The following is a 27,999-nucleotide window of genomic DNA, read 5'->3' on the forward strand; positions in this document are numbered from 1 at the left end:
GACAGAGCCCAGCCACACTCAGGGTAGAGGTATCACCAAATATATATAATATATGTACAGCTCCTGCACCCCTCGTGGGGTGAGGGGAGGCCACCCCAGCCCCTCAGGCCCCCCCAGCCTCCCTAACCCCCCAGAGGGGCTGGGCAGGGCCAGCCTGGTGTCCCACCCAAGGACCCTGCTCCCACACTGCCACCTGCTCCCCTTCTGGCTGGGGGGGCACGAGAAGGGTGGTGCCTCTGAATGCATCACATGGGGTGGGCACAGATCCCCCACCCACCAGGAAACCCCCAGGGCACCCCCAGCTTTGGGATGAGCCTGGAAGGAGGCAGAGGGGCATGATGTGCTCTCAGCAAGGACCCCCCAGCTTCATCCTCTCCCCAAGCCCACCACAGCAGTGCAGCCACCCCACAGCCCCCCCAGACCTCGCTGCCCTGCCCTGTGACAGCAGCCGAGCCTCCAGCTCTCCAAGCAGCCCATCCTGCTCCCTGTGTGCAGTCCCTCACTGCAGCAGCTCCTCCCAGGAGATGGGCCGGGAGAACACCTCCCTCTCCAGCCACAGGTCGTAGTTGACCTGGAAATCCTCGGGCAGCTCCACCCTCTGGCCCAGCACACTCTGCAGGCAGTTATCCACGGGCAGGAAGTCGGGGTTGCCGTGGGCCCGGTCGTAGCGGCGCGCGTTGAAGCGCTCGATGCTGGCACGCAGGGCACACTCCTCTGCCTGGAAATCCCAGGGACGGGCATCCAGGTCTGGGAACAGGGATGAGAGCAGTCAGAGAGGGGCTGGGGACTCCTCAGCCAGCCCAAAGCCCTCGGTGTGCTGCTTTAACCCCAGCCCCATGCAGCTGCTTGTTCATTCCCCCATCAGCCGGAGCAGGAAGAATCAGGAGGGTCAAAGCTGGGAAAGTGGTGGGTTGGGATAAAGGCAGCTTAATAAAGAAAGCAAAAGCTGTGCAACACAAGGAAAGAAAAACTGGGAATTAATTCCCTGCTTAATTCACCTGCAGGCAGGTGTTCAGCACTTCAGGATCCCAGGCAATGGTGACTTGGAAGACAAACACCATCACTCCCAATATCCCCCAATTCCTCCTTCTTCCCCCTACTCACCCATTTTATTTTTTGACCATGATGTCACAGGGTCTGGAATACCCTTTGGAGAATCCATACAGCCCCAGCCCCCTCACCCCTGGGAAAGGTGTTTGTAGGCACTCCCACAAAGTGCAGAGCCAGGAACCAACAGCTCCCCCATCCCTTCCAGCACCCCCACCACAGGCACAGCACCAGCACCATCTCCCAGCATTCCCACTCCATCAAGCATGGAAGTGGGCAAGATCCTGGGAGGGGACACAGGCCAGCTGACCCAAATTAGTCACAGGAATATTCCAGACTCTGTGATGTCAGATCAGATAGAAAAGCTAAGGAAAGGAGGAGGAATGATGGGACATTTGTTATTTAAAACATATGCCTTCCAGAGCAGCCACTCCACGTGCTGCAGCCCAGCTTCTCACAAGTGCCTGAATATCACTTGCTGATGGGAAGGAGAGAACAAACTTCTTTTTACTGCTCTTGCTGTACTAAACTACTTATCTCAACCTACAAGTGATTTCCCCTCTGATTTTCTCTGCCCTGTCCAGCTGGGAAAGGGAGCAATAGAGCAGCGTGGTGGGCACCTGGCCAGTTCAATCAGCCAAGGTGCACCGAGGTCAGCCCAGCACAGCACAGCACACCTGCCCAAGCCCCAAAGGGTGAAACTGGAGCATAGACCCCGAAGGGGGAGGGCTGGGAATGCCAGGGATGCCAGGGATGTGGGGATGTGGGGATGCAGGGATGCAGGCATGTGGGGATGTCAGGGATGTGGGGATGCAGGGATGTCAGGGATGCAGGAATGCCAGGAATGCAAGAATGCCAGGGATGTGGGGATGCAGGGATGCCAGAAATGCAGGGATGCAGGGATGCCAGGATACAGGGATGCCAGGGATTCCAGGGATGCAGGATGCAGGAATGACAGGGATGCTAGGGATGCAGGGACACAGGAATTCAGGGATGCCAGGGACACAGGGATGCCAGGGACACAGGGACACAGGGATGCAGGAATGCCAGGATGCAGAGATGCCAGGGACACAGAGATGGCAGGGATGCAGGAATTCAGAGATGCCAGGGACACAAGGACACAGGAATGCCAGGGACACAGGGATGCCAGGAATGCAGGAATTCAGGAATGCCAGGGACACAGGCATGCCAGGAATGCAGGGATGCCAGGAATGGCAGGGACACAGGGATGCAGGAATGCCAGGAATGCAGGAATTCAGAAATTCAGGGATGCCAGGGACACAGGGATGCAGAGATGCCAGGAATTCCAGGGACACAGGGATGCAGGGACACAGGGATGCAGGAATGCCAAGGACACAGGGATGCAGGGACACAGGAATTCAGGAATGCCAGGGACACAGGGATGCCAGGATGGAGGGATGCCAGGAACACAGGGATGCAGGAATTCAGGAATGCCAGGGACACAGGGATGCCAGGGACACAGGGATGCCAGGAATGCCAGGGACACAGGGATGCAGGAATTCAGGAATGCCAGGGACACAGGGATGCCAGGGACACAGGGATGCCAGGAATGCCAGGGACACAGGGATGCCAGGGACACAGGGATGCCAGGAATGCCAGGGACACAGGGATGCCAGGGACACAGGGATGCCAGGAATGCCAGGGACACAGGGATGCAGGGACACAGGGATGCCAGGGACACAGGAATTCAGGAATGCCAGGGACACAGGGATGCCAGGCTGTACCGTTGCCGTAGGCCCAGTCGTCGTTGAGGCGGTGCCGCACTTTCTGGTAAATGGCTGACATGGTTTTCATGTTGCTCTTCCTCCACTGCCTGCCCAGGTACTTGGTCTGCACCTTGAGCAGCTTCAGCACATAGAGCTGCATCATGGCCTGCTTCACCTTCAGGGCCCGCTTCAGGATCGGTGCTGATTTGAACACCACCAGCATCTGCCAAACATTCCCAGATCCACTGCGATGGATTCCAGTGCTACCCCTCCTCCATCCCCCTGCTCGTTCCTCAATCCCCTTGGGCTGTCCCAAGTTATCCCCAGTGCAGTGCCTGGCTGTGCTGAGCTCCAGAGCACCCCCAGGCCTCACCATGGTGCGGGAGTGCTTCCACTTGGTCAGCTTGTTCAGGATGCGCAGGAGGTTTATGCAGGAGAAGAGGTTCCGCCAGCAGAACTGGTTGTTGTCTCCAGCTTCCTGTGGGGAAGGACATCAGGGTCAGCCAAGGGGTTGGAGAGGGGATGGGGAGAGGCTGTGGTGATCTGAGGAGTCACATCCAAAGGGGACAGCACACCATGTGAGCATGGAATCATCCAGACATGGAATTGTTAAGATTGGAAAAGTCCTCTGAGATCATCAAGTCCAAGTGTTCCCCCAGCACTGCCAAGGCCACCAGTAATCCCTGTCCCCAAGTGCCACATCCATACCCACACACCCTGAACACTTCCAGGGATGGTGACTCCAACACTGCCCTGGCCAGCCTGTAGCAGTGCCTGACCATCCTTTCCACAAAGAATTTTTCTCCAGTATCCAACCTGACCTTCCCCTGGCACAGCTTGAGGCCATTTTCTCTTGTCCTGTCCCTTGTTCCTCGGGACTAGAATTTGAACCCCCAGATCCACCCTCCTGTCAGGGAGTTGTACAGAGCCAGAAGGTTCTCCCTGAGCCTCCTGGCTGAGTCCCCCACCAGGTCTCTCAGCCTCTCCTGGTGCTCCAGCCCCTTTCCCAGCTCCATTCCCTTCTCTGGACACTCCACCCCAGCAGACACCTGCCATCTCCATCCCCCTCTCCAAAATCCCAGCAGCAGCAGCAGGGGCCAAGCACAGGAGAGCTGAGAGTGCAAGAGCTGGGTGCTGGAGCCCTGCTGCCTCCCTGCACCCCAAATTCCCCCAGGAAGCAGCCCAGGTGCCAGGGCTGTCCCAGCAGGACTCACCAGGCTCTCTGCTGTCAGCTCTGGCAGCTCGTGCACAACACAGTAGGGATAGTCCAGCACGGAGATGCTGCAGGGAGGAGAGGGGTGGTCATGCTGTTCCCCCAGATCCCCCCTGCCTGGGGAGGAGAGGGGTGGTCATGCTGTTCCCCCAGATCCCCCCTGCCTGGGGACCATGCAGCTCCCACTTCCCACCCACTGCAGGGAACTTTCCAGGTCTGCCTGAGCCATTACCAGGGAGAGACTGCAGAGGGACCAAAGAAACATGGATCCCTCCCCACATCCCCCAGGAATGCAGGTGGGCAGCGTTGTCCCTCACCTGTTCTTGGCAGTGATGTAGGACATGATGTTCTGGTTGAAGAACTTGAGGATGAGCGGGATGCAGTTGGCAAAGACCAGGTGCTGGGCCATGTACTCAAACTGAGGGGGAGCAGAAATGTGGGTGAACAGGGACCCCCTCAGGGTCCTGCCGTGCCCAAAGGCCCGTGGGTACAGCTGGACTCCTCCCACCTCACCTGGTAGATGTGGTTGAGCTTGAAGTGCTTGAGCAGGAGCAGCAGCACAGCAGAGATGGCCTTGACAATGATCTCCTTGTGCCGATTGACATCCACACCCAGCTTCATGCTCTGCAGCACCGTGGTCCTGAGGGACACAGGGGCTGCATCAGGAGCAATTCTTCCCTCTCAGGGTGGCACAAGCTGTCTAGGGAAGTTGTGGCTGCCCAGCCCCTAGAAGTGTCCAAGCCTAACCTGGTCTAGTGGAAGGTGTCCCTGCCAAAGGGAGGGGGTGGAAGTGGATGAGCTTTAAGGTCCCTTCCCACCCAAAACATGCCATGATTCCATAGCCCTTGGGCTGGGGCAAGGTCTGCCCCTCCCAGCTCCTGCAGGGCACAATGCAGGGCAGAGCAGGCTCACATCCCCCAGGGAGCCCCAGCCCAGCCCTGGTCACTCCTGCAGCTCCCTCTCATCCCTCCCTCCCTCCCCAGCCCCAGCCAGCCCCTCTGCTCCACAGCCACTCACGGCATCTCCTCCGGCAGGACATCTGCCAGGATGTTGATGGAGTCTGTCTTGGCTTTGGAGGTAGGGGCTGCAGCCAGCAGGATCTTCAGCAGAGCAATCTGGGAAGAAGGGAGAGATTGAGGGGGAATGGGAACAGACCCTTTCCCCACTGCAGGAGGGAGGAACAGGGCAGGGGGTGAAAACCTGGCATGCATCACTGGAAAGGGACTGATCCAGTAGATCCCAGTGCTCCCCAGCTCACCATGTACTGGGGCAGGCTGGGCAGCAGGCCCTGGTACAAGATCTCTGCAGGGACTTGCTCCACTTCCTCTTCCCCCTGGTGCCAGGAGAGACCAGAAAACCACATCCCTGAGGAGCTGCCACCAGCACCATGGGGCATGAACCCAAGGGCAGGATACCCCCAACTCCTGCCCCAACCCCCTCTGCCACAGAGAACCCCCTCCCCAGCAAAACAAACCCCTCAGCCCCTCAAAAAAACTGGCAGGACCAAATGTCCCCAGCTCCCAGCCCAGGATCTCCATCCCATCCCATGCCCACACTCACTCCAGAGAGCGGGGAGCGCAGGTACTCCTCTTCCATGTGCACCTGTACCTCAGCAATGGATGTGTACTTGTGCTGCAGGGGGACAGGACAGGTCACCACAGCCCCCAGTGCTGTCCCCAGCCTGCTCCCACCATCTGCTCCATCCCTCCCACACCCCTGTCCCAGGGGTGACCTGTGTGGATGTGCAGGGTGGGAGCTGCTGGGCTCAGGTCTGGGACAAGGGAAAAAACCCCTTCAGAAAGGGACAAAAGCAAAAGAAGGAATGGAGCTCCCTAAGGAAGGGATGGAGACCCTTAAGAAAGGGATAAAATCCCCTAAGGAAGGGATGGAGCCCCTAAGGAAGGGATGGAACACCCTAAGGAAGGTGCTCAGACAACCTGTGAGTCCTGGATGAGAAGAAAGCTTAAGGCTGCTCTCTCATCACTGGGTGGAGGAAGGGGAAGATGGTCAGGAAAATCCACCCTGAGCTGTGATGGGAGCAGGGAGATGGGCAAGGGGCACCCACACAGCAGCAGGGGCTGGAGGAATTCCTTAACTCACCAGCTTCAGGGTGCGGATGCTCTCATGGATGGGCCTGGGCAAGCCCACCACGGTGTTGGTGTCACTGGAGGAGGGAAAGAGTCAGGCTGAGAGCAGGGCTGAGCACCCAGGGGTGGGGCAGAGACCACCCAGGGATAAAGCCATGGACCAGCCAGCCAAAGCCTTCCCTGCTGCCATGTAGAGACAAAAGCAGCCCCCAGACTGGCCCCTCCCACAGGCCACCCCCAGTGGCAGCACTGGGCTGGCTCTGAACCCACCTGCCCAGCGTGTAGCCGATGAATTTGCTGCGGCTGGATTCCAGGAACATCTCAATGTCCTTCTCCCTGCAGCAAAGGGGAAAGGGAAGAGTCACATCTTCCTGCACATCTGGAAGATGCCCAGCCAGGCACAGGGAAAGGTACAGCCCAGGCACAGGGAAAAGCCTTGTGGGCAGGTAAAGGGTGCCCAGCCAACCCCACAAGAAAACAGCCATCACAGTGACCACCCCATCCCAAACACCCTCCCTACACTCCTGCTGAGATTCAGGGATCTGAATTCAACATCCCAACAGCCAACACCCAACAGCCTCTGTTTCCCTGACCCTGCTCCAGCTCTCCTCAGGGAGCCCCTGACTCACCGGACCTTGGGGGCCCAGGGCAGCCCTTTGGGGCAGGTGATGCGGTCGCTGGGGGGGTGCTGGGTAGGGGGGGGCATCACTTCATCCCGTTCCAGGGGGAAGGTCTCTCCCTCCAGGCTGTTGTCATCATCATTCTCCTCTTCCTCCTCACGGGAGTCATCAGCTTTGTACGGATCCCGCTCGTTGAAGGCATCGAGGTTATCCTGCTTAATGAGGGCCTGGAGCAGGGAGAGTGGGAAGGGAACATCCTGAAAAGAAAGCCAGAGCCCAGCAGTGCCCTCCCTGATGTCCCTGTCCCCACCTTGTGCTCCCTCCGGCCGCGTTTCTGCTGCTGCTCGATGAGGTCGGAGGCGGAGGCGGGCGGGGAGGCCGCGCGCATGTTGCGGATCACCTGGATGCTGTCCTCGGGCAGGGGTGGCAGCCCCAGCATCTCCCTCTTCTCTGCCTTCATGCTCTGCAGCTCCTCAAAGCCTCCCAGGGTGCACTGCAAGGGACACCACAGCATGGTGAGTATGGGGAGCTCCAGGGGCATCTACACATGCCCTTCCCAAACTCACTTTGCAGCATCACAGAATCATTCAGGTTGGAAAAACCCTCTGAGATCAGAGTCCAACTGCTCCCACAGCACTGCCAAGGCCACCACTAATCCATGTCCCCAGGTGCCACATCTACATGTCCTTTAAATCCCCCTGGGGATGGTGACTCCAACACTGTCCTGGGCAGCCTATGCCAATGCCTGACCACTCTTTCCATGAAAGAAATTTCCCAATATTCAACCTAAACCTCTCCTGGCACAGCTTGATGTCGTTTTCTCTTGTCCTGTCCCTTGTTCCCTGAGACCAGAGCCTGACCCCCACCTGGCTGCCTCCTCCTGTCAGGGAGTTGCAGAACTAAAAGGTCCCCCTGAGCCTCCTTTACTCCAGGCTGAGACCCCCCAGCTCCCTCAGCTGCTCCAGATCCTTTCCCCACCCTGTTCCCCACCCTGGACACACTCCAGCCCCTCAAAATCTCTCTTGTCATGAGGGGCCCAAATCTCTCCTCAGGGTTTCAAATAGGAGCTGCCTGTCCTGTGCTCCTCTTTGCACTGAGAGAGGCAGGAGAGACAGGAGGATGTCCAGGCATCCACAACTGCAATGGTCAGGGCTCTCCTTTCCCTAGGCAGGGACCTTGCTTTGGGTCTATCCTATAGGGGAAACCCCAGGGTTGGGTTTAAAGGAAAACTGAACACCAGAACAAGAGGATGGAGCAATTACAGCCAACTCTGAGAGTAGAATTCCTTCTTCTGCCAAGTATCCAACCACACATCCCACATCCTCTCCTTACCAGCACAGTCTTCCAGAGCAGAAGCAGCACTTTCTTCATGGGGAAGTGTGGAGCATGGCCACTGCAGAATTTGGTCACCATCCCAAAGAGCATGACAGAGAAGGGTTCATTGTTGTACAGGGGGGCTCCTGGAAACACACAGCACCATAGCCAGCAATCCCTCATCCCTGGCCTCACCCCAATCCCAGCATCACCAGCTCCTGCACCCTCCTCCCCATCAGCTCCAAGACCCTCACCTCACCTCAGACAGCCCCCTCTCCCCTTCCAAGGCCTCATAAACTCCATGATTTCTTACCTCTATGTTGAGAGGAAACAACAGCTCCAATATTCAGGTTTTTTTCTCCAGGGAGAGAGCACCCAGCAGCAGAAAAGGCTGGATGGCTTCCTGTGCTCACCTCCCTCTGCCCCACAAGTCAAGCAGAAACCAACCCAGTGCTGCCAGTCACTATTATCTGACTCCCAGAGCCCAACCCCACATCACTGTCTCCAGCCCTGGGAGCCATCCCTGCTCCTCACCCAGCTCTGCTCGGAAGGTTTGCCTCATGCTCTTCCACTCAGGCTTGTCCCCCTCGGCCTCCTGGCGCACAGTCTCCACAATCAGGTACATGATGTTCAGCAGCACCCTGCAGAAAAAGAGCAGCTGAATCCCAGAGACTGGGGTAAGTCATGGGAGCACTGTCAGCACTCATGGCTCAGGGAGAAGCTGGAGCAACCCAGCCCATAGCCACAATTAATGTACCTGCTCCACACCAGCACACAGGCACTGGGGGGAAAGTCTCTGCAAGTCCAAACAGGAAAAAACCTGCTTTCCCAAATTTTACTGTTTCATATCCCCCATCTGTCCCATTCCTACTATGCACCTGTGGAAACTCTCAGAGCTGGGACCCCTTCCAGTGCCTGTCCCAGCCTCCCAAAGCTCCCAGAAAACCCTGGCCCCTCTCCTGGTGCCCCCATTGTGACTCCTTACCTGAGGTCAGTGCTGTCAGCCAGGGAAATGGCCGGTTTCCTCACGGCACTGGAACAGGCTGCGCTGTTGCTGTGGAGGGAGAAGAGTTCAGAGGGAATTTGGGGGAATTCAAACTCTGGCATGGGCACTCCACTGAGACAGACACTGCTGCCATGAACTCCCTGCTCCCAGTGCAGCCACGGGAAGAGGAGCAGAGCTGCAGTTTGCTGCCAGGCAGTTTGATTCATGGGGAATTTCAGGATAAATCAGGTATAATCCTACATGACACATCCACCCAGGACAATGGGGTCACTGTGGTGACTCCAGAGCCACTCCTGAAGTGTTTTCCCACAGTACTCACTCAATTTCCATGTTGAGCAGCTCCACCAAGGCGTTGAAGGTTCCCACTTCCAGCAGCAGGAAGATGTTGTACCTCATCCACGCCTGCACCTCGGCCTCAGAGCTGCACTCCCCGAAGGTGCCTGTGAGGAGACCCTGCTGATCCCAGCCCATGGATCCAGAGCACATGGCATGGGAAACACACCCTGCTGATCCCAGCCCCAAGGATCCCCAGCACATGGCATGGGAAACACACCCTGCTGGTCCCAGCCCATGGATCCCCAGCACATGGCATGGGAAACACACCCTGCTGATCCCAGCCCATGGATCCAGAGCACATGGCATGGGAAACACACCCTGCTGGTCCCAGCCCATGGATCCAGAGCACATGGCATGGGAAACACACCCTGCTGATCCCAGCCCCAAGGATCTCCAGCACTGTGCATGGGAAACACACCCTGCTGATCCCAGCCCATGGATCCCCAGCACATGGCATGGGAAACACACCCTGCTGATCCCAGCCCATGGATCCCCAGCACATGGCATGGGAAACACACCCTGCTGATCCCAGCCCATGGATCCAGAGCACATGGCATGGGAAACACACCCTGCTGATCCCAGCCCATGGATCCAGAGCACATGGCATGGGAAACACACCCTGCTGATCCCAGCCCATGGATCCAGAGCACATGGCATGGGAAACACACCCTGCTGATCCCAGCCCATGGATCCCCAGCACACGGCATGGGAAACACACCCTGCTGATCCCAGCCCATGGATCCCCAGCACTTTGGGAAAACTGAGGAAAAACTGGGTTGCAGACATGGAACTGTTCTCACTGGGTAACCCATTCCAGCTCTGCACAGCTGGGCTAACACAGGAAATCAGCCACATTTGGGCCAAACTGCTCTGAACTAGAGAGTCCCATGAGGTTCAGCTTCATTCCACACATCCCAGGTGGAATGAAATCCCCAAGGAACGAAAATTGTTCAAAATATTATACATTAAAATATACAATATATTAAAATGTATATTAAAAATAGTAATTATTGTAGCATATTATTACTATATATTCATTATATATTCATTATATATATTGATATATTAAATCCAATATATACAACATATTGCTATAATGTATAATATATAATACTAATAGTATAGACTTCATATAATATAATATATAAATACATATAGAATTTAATATATAATCCAGAATGTATAAATATATACACAATGTATTATATGTAAGACATAACATGTAATATATAACATAATATACAATATATATTATATATTATATGTTATATACAGTACATTATATATGTATTGTAGACTATATTGTATTAAGTATTACATGCAGTAAACACACTACAATTAAATATTTTTATGTATATACTATATATGTGAGATTATATTGCACTATGTCTCATATATAGTATATATATAAAAATGCTTATTGTAGATATAATAGAATTATATTTTATATGTAATTATAAATAAAATTATATCTATTATACACACATATATATTTATATATTTATATGTTAATATGTATTTTATATGTTTATATAAATATATATCATTATATATATAATTATCTCATATATGAGACAAATTACAATATAATCTCATCTATAATATATACATAAAAATATATAATTCTAATACATAGCACAACATAATCTACAATACATATATAATACAATATATATTATACCATATATAATACAAAACTATATGTTACATATTGCATATTATATAGTATATATACAATATACAATATATGAAATATATATAAGATGTATAAATACATCTTATGTATCTTTAATAGTTGTTATATTTATTCATATTAATATTTATATATTGAAGCATATTTTCATATATTTATATATTATATTGAAATATATTTTTGTATTTAAATATATAAATATAAAGATATATTTTATCTTTATTATCTTTATACATAAATATTCATCTATATATAAATAATATTAAAACCTTATGAACATAAAGGGGTTTTATATTACTTAAATATACACTAGCTATAAGGTGTGTATGTATATATAACACATACAATTGTATATCTAATTGTATAAATACATTGTACAATATACATAAACTATATTGTACAATATATATAACATCTATATATTTACTATATCACAATAGATTTTTTATTTTTGGACCTCTAGATTATAATTTTGTGGCCCTAGCAGAGGGGCAAACCCAGGGCAGAGGTGTCACCTTGTGCCACGTAGAGGATGGCGCGGGCCACGCGCAGCCGCTTCTCGCGCGCCGTCACCTCCAGCCCGTCCAGCAGGCGCATGGCGTGGGTGCGGTGCTGCGTCCGCTCCAGCTCCGGCCACCTCCTGTCCCGCACTGCAGAGCAAGGCAGGGCTTTGGGCACGGCAGGGACAGGGCTTTGGGCACGGCAGGGACAGGGCTGGGCAGGGCAGAGCCAGGGCTGGGGAGGGCAGAGCCAGGGCTTTGGGCACGGCACAGCCAGGGCTTTGGGTACAGCACAGCCAGGGCTTTGAGCAGGGCAGAGCCAGGGCTGGGCAGGGCAGAGCCAGGGCTCTGGGCAGAGCCAGGGCTTTTGGCAGGGCAGAGTCAGGGCTTTGGGCAGGGCACAGCCAGGGCTGGGCAGGGCAGAGCCAGGGGCTGGGGCCCGGCAGAGCCAGGGGCTGGGCACAGCACAGCCAGGGTTTTGGGCGTGGCAGAGCCAGGGCTTTGGCAGGGCACAGCCAGGGGACACTCGAGTTCTAGTCCTGGCACAGCACAGCCAGGGGACACTCGAGTTCTGGACTCAGCACAGCAGAGCCAGGGAACACTCAAGTTCTGGACTCAGCACAGGGAGCACAGCACGGCACCGCTGGGGGAAGGACTGCCGGGATGTGTGAGGCTGAGGGATGTCTCCTGCCATCCATCATGGAATACCCTGAGCTGCACAGGACCCTCCAGGATCATACCTGCCAACTCCTAGCCCTGCATAGGACACCCCAAAATCTCACTGGGTCCCTGCAGCAGTGTCCAAACGCTCCTGGAGCTCTGGCAGCCTGGGCAGTGCCCAGCACCCTCTAGGGGAAGAACCTTTCCTGATATCCAGCCTGACCCTCCCCTGACAGAGCTGCAGCCCTTCCCTTGACTCCTGTCCTTGCTCACAGGGAGCAGAGATCAAAGCTGTCCCACAAGAGTAGCTGCAGACCCCAGTGAGCTCTGGCACCAGGCTCCTCTCCTTCAGGAAGAGAAATTGCTGTCCCTCACCAGGGGGAGAGGAATCCATTAAAAGGCTCTTACCATGGATCCTGAAGTCCTCCTCAAAGCATTTTCGGTTAAGCAGGAATTCTGGCCCCTCTGTGTAGCTGTATAGCTCTGCCAAAAAGAGGAGAAAACCTGCACCAAGCTGCAACTCAGCCCTGGGAACTGCAGTTTTAGCCAAAATATCAAAATCTAATAAAACCACTCCCAGTGTATGGCAAAAAATATTAACCACACATATCCTGTTCCTTTTAACATCAATACAGAGTTTAAATACAATAATAAAGCAATACTGGAGTTGACAGAGCTCATTTAATTCTGCCAGGAGAGGAAATCACAGTTGAATAATTGATCCATCACAGAACAATTCCTTACCCGACAGCTCTGCTGTCCATTTATCTGTGTCTGCATATTCAAACTCCAGGTCTGGCGACTCCGAATAGCCCTGAGAACATGGGGGAAAAAAATCAGTCCCATTACAACATATTTCAGGAAAACCAAAATCCCTGAAAACACTCACAATTCACCTCATCCTCCTGCAAATCCAGGGCTGGTTTTCCCGGTTTAGGTACCAAAAACATTCCTGCAGCAGCAGCACCAACGTTACCGAGGCAACTCCAGCCCACCTCCTGCGTCTCCATCGGCTGTGCCGCAGGGAGCCTCTGCAGCACCCCCAGAGCACGGGGGGAGCCCCCAAAGCACAACAAACACGGCACAAGGCAGGAGAGGCTTCTGTGAGATCAGGGAGCTCTCAGAGCTCGCCCATTTCGCACAAAATTGGGGAAATTTGGGCTATCCCCCTGTGCCATCCCAGCAGATGGTGTTAGTGAGGATGAAACGACTCCAAACAGCTCTGGTGAGGCTGCAAAACCATCCAGAAGAACCTTTGGAGCACAAAACATCTGCTCTCTTTAGGGAAGTCAGGAACATCAACCCGGGGGCAGATGCACAAGCAAAATCCTCACAAATTTCAGGATCCTGAGCACGGGGCAAATCCTCACCAGAACTCTCCTGAATTATGAGGCTCCCATTCCTGAGCATGGGAGGATACAGAACAGAATCCTCACCCCGTCCTGAGTGAGGGGCAGACCCATACAAGAACCATCCCAAATATTGGTGCACCCACTCCTGAATGAGGGGCAGATCCAGGTTAGAATTCTCCTGAATTATGAGATTCCCACTCCAGAGTGAGCGGCAGATCCACACCAGAACTCTCCTGAATTTTGGACCTCCCACACGTGATTAAGGGGCAGATCCACATCAGAACTCTCCCAGATTTTGGGGCACCCACTTCTGAGTGAGCAGCAGACCCTGAATAGGATTTTGGGACACAAACTCCTGAGCACAGGGCAGACCACACCAGAACCCTCTCAGGACACCCACACCTGAGCGAGGAGCAGACCAGACACAGCAGAATGAACACAGCATAAATTTTAGGGCACACATTCCTGAAGAAGGGGCACATCCAGAACCAAACCCACACAAATTTTGGGGCACCTCTGAACGAGGTGCAAATCCACAGCAGAACTCTCCTACATTTGGGGGCTCCCACTCCTGACAGAGGACCCACATCAGAACAATCCCAAATTCCAGGAGTCTGAGGGAGAGGTAGCTCCAACCCTGCCTTGTGCTGGTTCAGCTCTGCTGGGAGCCCCCCCAGAAGCTCAGGCTCTCCAAAATTCCCCCTGGTATTCCTCCCCTGGCATTCCAGGGACCTTTCTGAAGAACCCGTGGGTGCAACAACTCTGGGGCCATCCCAAGAATGAAACGCTTTGGAAAAGCCCCGGGATACCTCAGCTCCCCCAAGGCTCAGGGTGACTCCAGGACCGCGGGGTGTCTTTGGGGATGCTGGTCACCTCTTGCTGGATACATCCCCGGTCCGAGCACTGCAGACGGACCCGACACCCCACCCCGCGCTGGTACCGACCAGCAACACCGAGAAAAGCCCCGGCTGGGCTGTGAGAGCCCCGGCACAGCCCTGTCACTCCGGTTTGGAACCAGCAGAGCCACCCTGGCGCCCCAGCCCAGCCACAGCGGCACCGACCGAGACCAGGCAGGGTCCGGGGAGCCCAAGCTCCGAGTAGGCCGGGCAGGGAGAGGCCTCTCGGCTCCACAGCCCGGGGCCACTGCGCCAGGGAAGCGGTACCGAGGGACCAGCCCTGGGACCAGCCCTGGGACCAGCACTGCAGCACTGGAGCCAGCAGACGGGCTGGTCCCGGGCTGGTCCCAGGGAAGGCGTGCCCAAGCCGGGCTGGAAGAGCCGGACACGGACACCGGCACCCCCGGGCACCGGCACCCCCGGGCACCGGCACCGACCGGACACGGGCACCGCCCCTGGGCACCGGCACCCATGGGCAGGCCCTGGACGAGGCCCGGCGCGGCCCGCCCCGCCCGGGAAGGCCACCCCGCTCCCGGCGGCGGCGCTGACCTCGGAGTCCTTGCGCGGCGGCCGGGCCAAGTCGCGGCCCCTCCCGGGCGCGGCCGCCCCACCGCGGCCCCTGTTGTTCCCCGGGACCGGGACCGGGCCCGGCCCGGGGCCGCCACTCGGCTCCATGTCGGCCGCTCCGCCGCGCCGAGCTCTCGCGAGGACTCACCCCCTCCTCTCGCGGGAGCGGTAGGGAGAGCCGGGGCAGCGCCGCCGCCATGTTGGGAGTGGCACCTGGGGGAGAACCGGTGTCTCCGGTGGGTGCGATGCAGCTCTGCCCGCTGCTCCCGCCGCTCCGCCGTGGCGGCCGCGTCACGGCCGGCACTGCCCGCCCCCGGCGGCCACGGACGGAGCGACACACGGCCAGGCGGCGGGCTCCGCCCCCGCGCGGCCATCTTGGGTGCGGCGCGGCCCTGGGAGCGGCCATGCCGGGTGTGGCACTTCCGCCCTCGCCTCAGGGCCCGGGCGCTGCAGGCCGCCATGTTGGGAGTGGCAGGAACAGGCAGATCCCAACCTGCAGGGCCGGGAACAAAGCAATCCTCCAGGGAAGGGGCTGGGAGGGCTCGGACCCCGGAGAGGAGGGACCGGGTGGGGCTCAGAGGGGAGCTGGGCCACGACAGAGGAACCTTACAGGGTTTAAACCCCGAACTAAGGTGCTCTGTTGGGCTTAAAAGAGGGTGAGACCCCAAAATCTAGAGTTGTGGCAATACTCAGAACATTCTGGCAGGACCCAATCCCCACCCCGAGGTGGCCAAAGGGAGATTCCAGCCCTGCCCTTGGGCTCGGGAACAACTCAAATAAACCACCCACAACCAAAAGCACTTCATTTTTCCTAATAGTTTAATTAGACTTTAATGATTTATTGCTCATCTGCAAGGATTAATATTGCATTCATTAAAAATCATTCCTATACAAAATAAACCTCTCAGTCCCGGCCCGACGCTGCCGCCGCCATGGCTTATCCAGACACAGCCCTTGAGCCGAGATTCCACCCGGGATGGGTGGGAGGGGGCTCACAGGGAAGGGGGATGCTCCCCATCCTTCCCACAAACGCTAAGCTGTCCCCAGGGAGGGCTGGGGGATGGTGGAGAGGAGCCAGGTGATCCCAGGGTCTGTGGGGGAATGAGGCAGGTGATCCCCACAATCAATAGAGCGACCGTCCAGGAGGAGAGCAGCAGGGTGGGAGAGAGGAACAGTCAGAGGACATGGAGGAGGGGATGAGAGAGGGATGATCTCAGCACCTCTCCCATCTCTTGGACACTCCCAAGGAGCTTTGCACTCCCAGACCTGCAAATCCCTGGGAAGGACCCGTCCAGGTGGATCCCTGCCAAGGGGGGAAGGAGCAGCTCCACGATCAGAGAGGTGCCAGCAGCTCCTTCCCTCCCTTGATTTGGGGAGGATAAAAAAAGCCAAGAGAAATCTCAGTGGGTTGGAAGGAGCTTCCCACACCCCAGAACAAGCTGGGAAAGGGAAATGCCGGCAGGGAGGGCATGGAGGAGGTGATGGGAGCAGCTGGGACACACGGGGAGAGGGTGAGGAAAACAGCGACAGGGAGCAGAGGGGCCAGGCTGGGGTAGGGGGAAGGCTCATCTCTGCATCCAGCTCAAAAAAAAAAAAAATAGCAGAACACCCCCAAAACCCACCCCAGACACCCTCAACACCACCCAGCACTTCCCAGTGGGAGATGGGAAGGCGGCCACGTCCCCAGTGCTTCCTCTTTAGAACATCTAAAAACATCTCCGCCCTCTAAAACATCTCTGTAAGGATCAAAAAGGAAAAGAGGAAGAAAAAAAACCAAATAAACAAACGGAAAAAAAAAATGTTTAAAACTCAATTAAGGTGCAGTTTGGCTAAAAAAAAAACAAAAAACAAACAAAAAACCTAGGAGAGATGAGGACAATGCTGGGAAAGCGACCCCCATCCGGATTCAGATTAGCACCCTGAAACACTGAACTCCCCTGGACCCAGGTGGCCAGCAAACCCAGGCCAGTGGCCACCAAACCTGGGCCACCTCAGCACAGGGACCTGGGCTGGGCTTGGGCACAGTCACCCCCTCTGCCAGGTGTCCTGCAGGCCACTCTGCTCCCAGGAAGCACCCGGAGCAGGGATCTAGCAGCTAAAACTGGGCTCTTTAAGGCAATTTAGAAGTTGCAGATAATCCACACAAAGAAATAGAAGATAAGGTAGAAGAGCATCTCCGGATCCACAGGGAGCCCGGCTGAGACCAACGTGGGCTGGAAAGGTGGGAAAAGATATAAAATAAAAGCCAAAATAAACCATTGCTGCAGGAATGAAGTGCCCTTGGCACAGCAGGAAAGGGAAAGCCCCTCCTGGAGGCAGGGCTGGGAATCGGTGGCTTCAGCCACATGAAAGCAAGAAGCAAATCCCAGGTTGTCTGGCAAGATCAGACACAGATGCGATCACGGAAAAGGGGGAGAAAAGAAAACCTGACCTTAAAATCACAGATAAAATGTAAAAATAGGTTCTGGTGGTGGTTATGAGAAAAAAAAAAGTAAACCAAAATAAAAATGATTTTAAAAAATAATCTCTCAAATGTTGCCTTGTGTGGTCTGGTCCTTCATGGAAATGGTCCCGTCAGTATCTAGGAGAGAAGGAAGGGACAGTGAGGGACATGGGAGGTGCTGCAGTGCCAGGGCAAGGGCACAGGGGATTCCATACTGATTTGGGCTGGCAGGGATTTTAAAGTTTATCTCATTCCACTGGCAGGGACACCTTTCATTATCCCAGCTTGCTCCAAGCCTTGTCCAACCCAGCCTTGGACACTTCCAGGGATCCAGGGGCAGCTACAGCTGCTCTGGGCACCCTGTGCCAGGGCCTGCCCATCCTCACAGGGAACAATTCCTGCCCAACATCCCATCTAACCCTGCCCTCTGGCAGTAGAAGCCATTCCCTCTCCACCTGTCACTCCAGATCCTTGTCCAAAGTCCCTCTCCAGCTCTCCTGGAGTCCCTGTAGGCTCTGGAAGGAGCCCTAAGCTCTCTTGGGAGCTTTCCAGCTCTCCCTGAGGGGCTCCAGCCCTCAAAGCATCTCCATGGCCTCCTTTGGACACACTCCAGCAGCTCCACATCCTCCTGCTGTTGGACACCCTGGAGCTGCAGACAGAACTCTAGGGAACTGGGAGCTCCTGCCCCAGCAGCTCTCACCTGTAGTAGTTGGGTTTGAAAGGCCCATTTTTGTTGAGTCCCAGGTATTTGGCCTGATCGTCCGTCAGCTCTGTCAGGTGGGCGTCGAACGAGGGCAGGTGCAAACTGGCCACGTACTCATCTGGGAATGGGAACAGGGAAAATGGGATCAGGGAAAATGGGGTCAGGGGGTCCACATCCCCCACCACAGCACAGGGATGTGATGGTTGGAAGGTCTGGCTGGACAGCACCCCACATTCACTGTCACCCAAAGCAGAGCTGAGCCCAAGCCTGGGCTGGATGTGCCCCTAAAGGCACAAGGAGGACACGGAAAATCCCAGGGAAGGGAGGCTGCAGGGTGTGGGATGCCTCCCACGCTGCAGAACACTAACAAAAATAAATCAAACAACTCCCATGTATTTTAAGGTCACTGCATCTGGTGGCTTCCTTGAGTTCACTGTCCCTCTGGAGTGTTTCCCAGGCCAGGTTTGAGTTCTCCTGACACTGCTGGCACATGGAATCCCCAGGGAAAGTCAGTTCCTTCACTCACCCATCTTCTTGGGCAGCAGGTAAACGTCCTGCTTGTACCGGCCCTCAGGAGCATTGTAGAGCTCAATCAGAGCCAGAGCCTGTGGAGAGCACAGGGAAGCTGGGAACAGTCAGGAATGGCCACCAGCTTGGGCAGCACAAAGCTCACAAAGGCACAGAAGGATCAGGGAGCTGGAGGGACAGTGCAACCATTTTCAGCATGCCTTGAGGGAAAGGCTCCCACCCCAGGGACATCCCTGTCTGGGTCTCCATAATCCCACTGCAGGGATCAGAGAGTAGGGATGAGGTGCCATCCAGCTTGTTTGCAGCATCTGGGCTCAACACCCCAGGGAAAACCATGAGGATGGTTTAGGGTTAGCAGTTCTTCTCCTCTTAAACCACCCAGCTGCTGAAGCACATGGAAATGAAGGGGCTGCTCCTCAGAAACTGGCAGCACCCAAAAACCAGGGTCATTCCTTCAGGACAGATGAAACTGCATCCCCTGAGTGCTGGCTGCCACTGTTGGGAACCAAGTCAAAAACACAGTCCTGTTCCCCAACCACTTGGGCTGACAGGAGTGAGGATAAGGGAATTCCCCAATGTCAGCCTGGCTGTCCTTCCCCACAAGCACCAGTGCCACCAGTCCCTTCTGTGCTCCCAGTCCCACCCATCCCCTCCATGTTCCCAGTGCCACCAGTCCCCTCAGTGTTTCCAGCCCAAACAAAGCCCTGCTTTGAGTAAGCTCAAACCTAGGTTGTGCTAGGTGGGCTTCAATCCATGCTGGGAGAGCTTAAATCTGTGCTAGAAGGGCTTAAACCTGTGCTAGGGGTCTCAAGTCTGTCCTAGGAGGGCTCAAACCTGTCTGGGGGAAGCTTAAACCTGTCTGCCAGCCCAGCAGGATCTGTGCCATGAAACCACTCATTTAAAAGCTCTCCCAAAACTTGCTGTACCCAAAACACTGGGTCTATGCCAGCAATAACTCCAGCCCAGACAAAATGGTATTTCTGGCACTGGTGCCATCTCAAGGACCAATCCCAGCATGTTCCCAGCTCCTTCCAAAGCAGCCCCACCCCGAGGTTCATGCAGGGCCCCACCCATGTACGGACCTGCGTGGTGGCCGTGATGGAGAGAACGAAGGTGGGGACCGTGGAGCAGCTTAGGTTGAGCAGACGACCCTGGGAGAAAGCAGGAGGAGTCAGCACAGGGCTGGACATGCTCCTAAATCCAAACCAAACTGAGTTCCCCCTCCCTGCACAGGGGAGCAGGGAACAGGGACACAGAGAACCAGAACACGGTGACCAAAGCATTTCAAGTCTGCTCCAGTTTCCACCTTAACCCTTCACTTCAAGGTAGGGCAATGTTGTGGTCCCTAGAAAAGCCAGTCCTTCCTCCTGCCACAACAGCTCCTGAGGGAAGAAAAGCCCCCCAGCACCTGGGAGACCCTGCACACATGGGGTTTGCCTGAGTGGGATGAATCCCAGCTTGCAGGAATGGAACCAGATGTGGCTCTGTGGTTGCATGTGGGATATGACACACCCGTCCTCAACAAAAGGAAATACAAAATAAATAAAGTAATTCAAAAAACCCTTTTCTGAGCCCTGAAGCTCCTCCCAGCACTTTTCCACCTGGCTAGATCCTTGATTTCCTGATGGAGGCCCAAAACATCATGGCCCAGCTCTCAACACACCTCGGCCAGCAGCACCACCCGTTTCCCATCCGGCCAGATGACGTGGTCCACTTGGGAACGGACCCGCTCCCAGGTCAGCTCCGGCATGCGCAGGCTGGTCTGCAAGAGGAGCAGGAAGAGGCTGGAGGCAGGGCAGGAGGCAGAGGCTGGAGGCAGGGAAGGAGGCAGGGCAGGAGGAGAAGGCTGAAGGCAGGGCAGGAGGAAGAGGCTGGAGGAAGAGGCTGGAGGCAGTGCAGGAGGAAGAGGCTGGAGGAGGAGGCTGAAGGAGGAGGCTGGAGGCAGGGCAGGAGGCAGGGCTGGAGAAGGCAGGAGGCAAGGCAGGAGGCAGGGGCAGGAGGCAGGGTAGGAGGAGGCTGGAGGCAGGGCTGCAGGAGGAGGAGGCAGGGCTGGAGGCAGGGCTGCAGGAGGCAGGGCAGGAGGAGGAAGCTGGAGTCAGGGCAGGAGGCAGGGCAGCAGAAGGAGGAGGAGGCAGGAGGCAGGGCTGGAGGCAGGGCTGGAGGCATGGCAGGAAGCAGAGGCTGAAGGCAGGGCAGGAGGCAGAGGCAGGAGGAGGAAGCTGGAGGCAGAGGCAGGAGGCAGGGCAGGAGGAGGAAGCTGGAGTCAGGGCAGGAGGCAGGGCTGGAGGAAGAGGCTGGAGTCAGGAGTCAGGGCAGGAGGAGGAAGCTGGAGGCAGAGGCAGGAGGCAGGGCTGGAGGAAGAGGCAGGAGGCAGGGCTGGAGGAGGAAGCTGGAGGCAGAGGCAGGAGGCAGGGCTGGAGGAAGAGGCTGGAGTCAGGGCTGGAGGCAGGGCAGCAGAAGGAGGAGGAGGCAGGAGGCAGGGCAGGAGGAGGAAGCTGGAGTCAGGGCAGGAGGAAGAGGCTGGAGTCAGGGCAGGAGGCACAGCCGGAGCTGCCGGCGCTCACCACGTCGATCTCGGTGTTGGAGTGGCCCATGTTGCACACGATGCAGCTGTTCTTCATCCGGTCCAGGTGCTCCCTGGTCACCACGTTCTTGTTCCCTGCAGGCACAGAGGGCACAGCTGATCCCACAGCAGTGGGAACTGAAACTCTCTGGTTTCTCCTGCCCTGAACTTGAGTCAGAGAAGCTCAGCTTGGGCAACATCAGATGAGCTTCCCTGGGATGAGCCCTTCTGTCTGTGAGAGCAGAGAACACATGGGACAAGTGCTGTTGCCGAATATCCTGAGCTGGAAGGGATCCACAAGGATCATCAAGTCCAACTCCTGACCCTGCACAGGACACTCCCAACAATCCCACCCTATGCCTGAGAGCATTGGCCAAGCAACTTTAAGCTCTGGCAGGACTGGCACCATGACCATTCCCTGGGGAGCCTGCTGAGTGCCCAAATCTTTCATCTTTGCTCCCATGAATTAACCAGGCTCTAGGAGATCCCAAAATACCCTGAGAACATGAGGCCAAGATGTCCCTCTACTCTGGGCCAGGGCTGTGGTCAAACCAGGGGGAAAAGCTGCTGGCAGAGCCCAGCTATTGTGGAAAATGATGAGCACAGAGCAGTGAAATGTCCTCCATTCCCAGCTCCCCTGAGACTCCCCTTGGAATGCTCCAACCCTGTCCATCCCTACCTGTGCAGGTGATGACGACATCCACCTGACGGATTACTTCACTCAGCTTCACCACCCGGAATCCATCCATGCTGGCAAAGAAAGGGGAATAGGGACCATGAGGAGGAGGAGAAAACTCGTTCTTTCTCTGCCATGGGGGATCTCAGCAGCTCCAAACTGCTCTGGCAGCAGCCCAGGCTCTCCTCCACCCCTCCAGGGACACCAGTGCCACAAGGGAGGGCTGTGTAACAGTTGGGATGTCCAACCCAGGTCTTGGAAATGTTGGATGAGCCAGGAATGTGTGGCACAGAGGCTTGAGCAGCCTCTCCAAACCAGCCAGTGAACACCACCTGCCCATTAGCCCATCCCTGAAAGGTGCCTGAGCCCTTTCCCATCACACCCCAACAAGGTGCATGTTGTCCAAAATGAGCCACAGATCCCTCTGGCTTCACTCCAGCCTCTGGCAGGGTTTGGAAGAACAGACAGACACTCCCATGCAGATGGGAACACCTTACCAGGCTTGGAGAGCACAGATGGGGTCGATCTCTGTGACATACACGATGGCTCCCAGGGCTTTCAGGGCAGCACAGCATCCCTTCCCCACCTGCCAAGGCAAAAGGATCCCAGTGAGCCAGGACAGACACACCAGTGCTACAGTCCCTGCCCTGAACAGCCCAAGCCCATCCCAGGCGGGAAAATCCTCATCCCAGCCACCTGCCCAGAGCCAGGAGCAGCTCAGGATGTACCTGGTGAGTGGCACAACTGCCACAAGCCCAGCTGCCCTTCCAAGGCCACCAGGTTCCATTGCCAGAGGGCAGGATTTGACAGGATATTGGTAAGGAACTCCCCCCTGTGGGAGTGGTGAGGCCCTGGCACAGCTTGTCCAGAGAAGCTGTGCCTGCCCCATCTGGAAATGGCCACAGCAGGAGCTTTGCCAGCCCAACTCTCAGAGCTTGTGCAGCCTGAGCACTGCAGGAGCCCTCCTCCAAGCAGGAATTAAAGACAGCCTAGAGGAGCACACACTGCCCCCTTTAAGCTGCAGGATTTCAGAGCTGTCCTGCACTCCTCAGGGGGCACATCCTCCATCCCATGCTGCCCACATCAGCATAGGGAGCACAGGACTCCTGCAGCAGCACCTCAGACTTGCTCCCTCTCCTCAGTGGAAAATTAAAACAAAGTCCACATCACCACACCCACACCAACACGTGGCTCTGCTGCATCAACTCTACTCAGCCCCATTTTGTGACCAGCAAGATGCTGGACCAAAATAATTGCCAGAGAGACCCTTACTTATCATGCAGCTCCAACCTCAGGTCTACTGAACACAGCCAGGCAGGGCCAACTGGGACTCCAACTCACACCCAAAGGGGAAACCATTCAGGGTGAACAGGCTGGGAGAGTAAGGGTGCTCAGCCTGGACGAGAGTAGGCTACAGCAAGACCTTAGAGCCCCTTCCAGTGCCTAAAGGGGCTCCTGGAGAGCTGAAGAGGGACTTTGGACAAGGAGGAATGGCTTCCAACTGCCAGAGGGCAGGGTTAGATGGGACAGTGGGAAGGAATTCTTCCCTGTGAGGGTGGCAAGGCACTGGAAAGGACTTCTCAGAAAAGCTGTGGCTCCCCATCCCTGGAAGTGTTCAAGGTTGGACAGGGCTTGGAGCAACCCAGTCAAGTGGAAGGTGTCCCTGTCTGTGGCAGAGGGTGGAACTGGATGACCCTGAAGTTCCCTTCCAGCCCAAATGTGGGTTGGAAGCCTGGGATTCTCTGACTCTCCTGTTGTGAAGTCCAGTAAAGCTTGGAACAGACTCTGGAGACAACACCCAGTGTAACTCCTGCCTGGAGAACCAGGCACCAGCCCAGAGCATTCAGTGAGAGCCAGCACAGTCTCTTGGTTGAGCAAAGCTGGGCTCTACTGGTGCCTAAATGAATTAGGGAGCAAATTCCTGCTGGGAAGAGCCTCTGCAGCTCCTGCCAGTCCCTGCAGTGTGCCGGGAGATAAACACCCACATGGACGTGCACAGATGGAGGGAAAGTGGCAGCTCCCAGCTCCAGCTCTTCAGGGTAGAATCAGTTACAAATCCATGATACAATTTCCCTCTGCCAGAGTATCATTCCCAGGGAGAAGCTGCCTGCCCTGCTCAGTGACAGCCAGGCTGGATGCTGAACCTGGGCCAGGGACAGCAGATGGGAGCACCCGTGGGTAGTTATAATTCAGGCCAGTGCTCCCAGCAACTGTCAGCTGTGCAGTCCAGTTCATCAGCAGCAAACTGGGAAATCTGATCCTTGATCTCCATCCTCCAAGCAGATTCCAGCAAGATTTCCCTGGTTATTGCTCAGGTTGGTGAGGGGCCTTTGCACAGGGAATTGCAGGGTGCTGAGCCTGGGAGAGGCCAGCACAGCTCATGGAACTCACCTCCCCATAACCACAAACCACTACTTGCTTCCCTCCAAACATCACATCCGTGGTCCTCTTCAGGCTGGGGGACAGAGAGAGACCTGTGTTGGGATCAGTCAAGCCCAAAACCAGGTCAAAGCAGCAGAGCCTGATCTCTGCTTAAGAGCAGCCAGAGCCCAACCCACCCACGTGGAAGTGCCAGTGGGGAACAGAGCTGGACTCACCCATCCAGGATGGACTCCCGACAGCAATACAGGTTATCAAACTTCTGCTTGGTGACAGAGTCATTCACATTCATGGCTGGGACACAGAGCTTCCCAGCCTTGGAGAGCTGGTACAGCCTGGGAGAGGGCAGAGGCAGGTCAGAGCACACAGCAGCAACTCCCTGAGGTCTCTGGATCTGCCTTCCCAAGCTCCCACCTGTGCACGCCGGTCACGCTCTCCTCCACAATCCCTCGGATCTTCTTGAACACGCTGGGGTATTTCTTATAAACCCAATGGGTCAGGTCCCCACCATCATCCAGGATCTAGAGAACAGGCAAGGAAGAACAGGCAGCAGTCAGGCCTCCCACTGGGAAATGCACTGGCTGAGGACAGGATGAGGAGAATGAATTGGAGAAGCATCTTCAGGCACTGCTGGAGGGGATGTCTGGGCAGAGGTCTGGGGGCCAGGACTCCCAGGCTCCCCTAGGTGCCTGCAACTCGGGGTCTCCTCCAAAACATTGAGATTCCTTACCCCTGTGAAGCTGCTGGATCCTAACAGGATTTCCTGCCTCTGCTATTGCTCTGCAGTCTGGAAAGGTGACCACAGGCAGCACTAACTAACTAGGCTGAGCTCAGGATGCCACAACTTTCATGTCCTGAAAGCAAACGGGAGAGGAGAGGCTGTGGGAGGTGTCACTGCCCACAGACCCTGGTGAGCACAGAGCATGCACCAAGGGGGGACATGGGCTTTGACAAGGGAAAGGTCCCCACTATGATCCCAGCTTTGGGAGGGAGAGGGCAGATGGCATCTGTGCTCAGACAGGAGTGGCTGGGGCAGCTCCTGCAGGAGGGATCAGGTCCCATTCCTTGGGAATGGTAACTCCACCATTGGGATGTGCCAGCTCTGCAGCTCCTGACATTCCCTGCTGCTCCCAGCTCCTCTCCAGCTGCTGTTCTCCAAGAGCCCCCTTCAGAGGGGGTTAGAGGCCCCTTGGAGGCCAGCAGGCTCCCAGAACAGCCCCAGGGTGGAGGGGAGGAAGAGGAAGGGCTGCAGAAGGCTCCTTACCATGTTGGCCTGCCAGCCATCGACGTTAACACAGCGGTCAATGCACCACCAGAAATCATCCTCGGACTCCCCTTTCCAGGCAAACACAGCAACACCTGCAGGAACAGGAGCACCCTGGAGTTTGGCACAGCTCTCTCCTGCTTGGCCAGCTCCAGAAACACACAGGAGCCAAGGGGCCATGCAGAGATCACATCACAGCACCAGGATCACACCTGCCCACCCTTCCATTCCCCAAAAATATTAATTCCCTAAAATAGAAATAGAAAACTAAAACTAAAATTAAAAAAACAACCAAATAAACCCCAAAGAATTAATAAATAAGAAAACAATACTAACAATGAACAGTATAAAAATAAATTAAATAGAATTAAAATATAGTTAAATAAAAACTTAAAATAAATTTTATGTTTTATATTTTTATATTTATTCCTATTTATTTTATTCATTTATATTTTATACTATTTATAGTCCATATAAAATAGCTGTAAGCATTTTATAAATATCTATACATGTATTCATATGTTTATATCATATATTTCATGTCAATGCATATATATTTATACATACCTAGTATAAAATGGTTGGAAATATAAATTATAATTTTATAGGTTTACAATATAAAAAAATTGTATTCTATCCTATATATCAAAATACATATTATATCTAATGTAATAGGCCACAGCTTATTGTTAGATGAAGTTATATGAAGTTAGATGAAGTTACATGAAGTTATATGAAGTTATATGAAGTCGTTATGTTATAAAATCCTATAAATATAAAATAAAAAATATAGAATGAATTCTATACAAATCAAACACAAAGTTCCCTAGAGGATTTCCCCAGGCTGAGGCCAGGGAGGCAGGAGGGCAGTGAGGGCTCTGCCCAGCCACACTCACCAGCCTCTGCCAGGGCAGCGGCCACTTCGTTCTGGGTGGAGTAGATATTGCAGGCAGACCAGCGGCACTGCGCCCCCAGGGCACACAGCGTCTCGATCAGCACCTGGGGACAGCGGGGTGACACGGGGTCAGGGGTAACCTGGGGTCAGGGGTAACCTGGGGCTCAGGGATAACCTGTGGGGTCAGGAACGTCCTGGCGGGTCAGCAATGCCCCAGGGGGCAGGGATGTCCTAAGCGGGGTCAAGAATGTCCTGGGGCGGGGTCAGGAATGTCCTAGGGGTCAGGAATAATCCATCAGTCAGGAATGCCCCGGGGGTCAGGGATAACCCATGGATCAGAGGAGCCCCCAGGGGTCAGGGCAGGCCTCGGGCAGCAGTGATGGGCACAGGAACCAAACAGTGCCCTGGGGAAATGCCAACAGCACAATCTTTCCAAAATGTTTCCAGACTCTACTGAATGTGCCTTCTGCCATTCCCATGAGGTAAGGAACTTTCTTCCCCAGGGAAAAGTTGATGTCCCACCCCAGGCCCCCCAAAAGCAGCCACTCACTGCAGTCTGTGCTGTGATGTGGGTACAGCCCACAATCTTAGCTCCAGCCAAAGGCTTCTCCCCCTGGGCTCGTTTCCTGAGCGAAATCAGAGCAGACATGTCTGCAAAAGGAAGAGAGGTTTTAATGCTGGTTGAGTACACAGGGTGCCCTCTCCACCACAGCTCCTCTCTGTGTATTCCCAGGATACCTCCAGCCCCAAAATTTCTGCTGTAGCTATTACACAGGCAGAGAGAAAACTCCTCAGCCCTGGCCTGGCACCTCTGTGCTAAACGTGACCAAAACACCAGTGTCATTTGTCACCTGACCAAGGGACAAGGAGAGAGGCAAGAAGGGGTCTGGGACTGGCAGTGCCTGGGGAAGGCACCTGGGGACAGCCACCAGCCCTGTAGCAGCACGTGAAGCACCTCAACTTGAAACCAGAGCTGCCACATCTCAGAAGAGCTGCTCTAAATGTGCTTGGATTATCTTCCCCTTCTAAAAGGAAAGGAGAGTTACCCAATCACCCTACTGGAAATGGCAATTCAGCTTCCTACCAGTCCCCACAGGAAGGGGTTGGGATTTTCAGCTTTCATGTCTCTGAAGATGTTACAAAATCCTTGTCCATCCAAAGCCAGCAAAACTTTAAACCCTGCAAGAGCTCTGCTCCTGCTACAGAATGGATGGGACACACCACCAACAACTGCTAGCACATCTCACTCTTCCCTAAATTATTCAGGGTGAAAACAGGATATCCAAGGCTGCAGCAGGAGTGGGAATTGTCACTCCTCAGCTCCTGGTGTCCAGAACCTGCCCCAAGCCCCAGATGTCCCACACTCCACTTTGTACCTTGCTCAGCGATCTCAATCTCCCGGCGCCCAAACTCTGCCTGTTTGATGTTCTTCACACAGAAATTGCTGCTGCCCTTGGAGTTGGTTTGTTGTTTCTCTCGGGGGGACACCTCATCATCAGAGCTGTCTGTGTACGAGGCAGCTAAACCAGA

At 54.7% G+C, this 27,999-nt stretch overlaps 2 protein-coding genes across 8 annotated transcripts in view; both read right to left on the reverse strand.

Annotated features, from left to right (window-relative positions):
- Window positions 1-24: 24 nt before the first annotated feature.
- Window positions 25-15,302, reverse strand: STRIP1 (striatin interacting protein 1). 4 transcript variants are annotated; one of them, XM_033080303.2, is made up of 21 exons: window positions 15,167-15,302; window positions 12,948-13,017; window positions 12,612-12,686; window positions 11,559-11,693; window positions 9,334-9,454; window positions 8,994-9,062; window positions 8,543-8,649; window positions 8,027-8,154; window positions 7,005-7,187; window positions 6,704-6,921; window positions 6,345-6,410; window positions 6,088-6,151; window positions 5,548-5,619; window positions 5,246-5,320; window positions 5,005-5,102; window positions 4,501-4,627; window positions 4,305-4,405; window positions 3,989-4,055; window positions 3,148-3,252; window positions 2,793-2,997; window positions 25-747 (listed from the first exon to the last, which is right to left on the reverse strand). In XM_033080303.2, exons 1-21 carry the CDS (start codon window positions 15,215-15,217, stop codon window positions 500-502), a joined length of 2,385 nt encoding a protein of 794 aa, XP_032936194.1. In that variant the 5' UTR covers window positions 15,218-15,302; the 3' UTR covers window positions 25-499. The 4 variants fall into 4 exon arrangements, with proteins under 4 accessions (XP_032936194.1, XP_032936192.1, XP_032936193.1 ...); XM_033080301.2 differs by lacking the exon at window positions 15,167-15,302 and adding an exon at window positions 15,001-15,126; XM_033080302.2 differs by lacking the exon at window positions 15,167-15,302 and adding an exon at window positions 13,100-13,372.
- Window positions 15,303-15,819: 517 nt separating this feature from the next.
- AHCYL1 (adenosylhomocysteinase like 1) overlaps window positions 15,820-27,999 on the reverse strand; it is a 28,281-nt gene continuing 16,101 nt past the window's right edge. For 3 of the 4 annotated variants that reach the window (XM_033080103.1, XM_033080106.2, XM_033080105.2), the window contains exons 3-17: window positions 27,846-27,989; window positions 27,020-27,120; window positions 26,471-26,573; window positions 25,575-25,669; window positions 24,725-24,831; window positions 24,529-24,645; window positions 24,323-24,386; window positions 22,429-22,517; window positions 21,935-22,005; window positions 21,257-21,351; window positions 20,356-20,454; window positions 19,775-19,843; window positions 18,691-18,769; window positions 18,162-18,282; window positions 15,820-17,599 (exon numbers count right to left, since the gene is read on the reverse strand). In XM_033080103.1, the coding sequence (XP_032935994.1) occupies window positions 17,593-17,599; window positions 18,162-18,282; window positions 18,691-18,769; window positions 19,775-19,843; window positions 20,356-20,454; window positions 21,257-21,351; window positions 21,935-22,005; window positions 22,429-22,517; window positions 24,323-24,386; window positions 24,529-24,645; window positions 24,725-24,831; window positions 25,575-25,669; window positions 26,471-26,573; window positions 27,020-27,120; window positions 27,846-27,989 (1,361 nt within the window). In that variant the 3' untranslated portion in view covers window positions 15,820-17,592. Of the gene's footprint in view, window positions 17,600-18,157; window positions 18,283-18,690; window positions 18,770-19,774; window positions 19,844-20,355; window positions 20,455-21,256; window positions 21,352-21,934; window positions 22,006-22,428; window positions 22,518-24,322; window positions 24,387-24,528; window positions 24,646-24,724; window positions 24,832-25,574; window positions 25,670-26,470; window positions 26,574-27,019; window positions 27,121-27,845; window positions 27,990-27,999 lie in introns of those variants that run through there. The other variant, XM_033080104.1, reaches the window with a different exon arrangement.

The sequence above is a fragment of the Catharus ustulatus genome, chromosome 25 (genome assembly GCF_009819885.2).
Source record: "Catharus ustulatus isolate bCatUst1 chromosome 25, bCatUst1.pri.v2, whole genome shotgun sequence".
Classification (NCBI taxonomy): domain Eukaryota; kingdom Metazoa; phylum Chordata; class Aves; order Passeriformes; family Turdidae; genus Catharus; species Catharus ustulatus.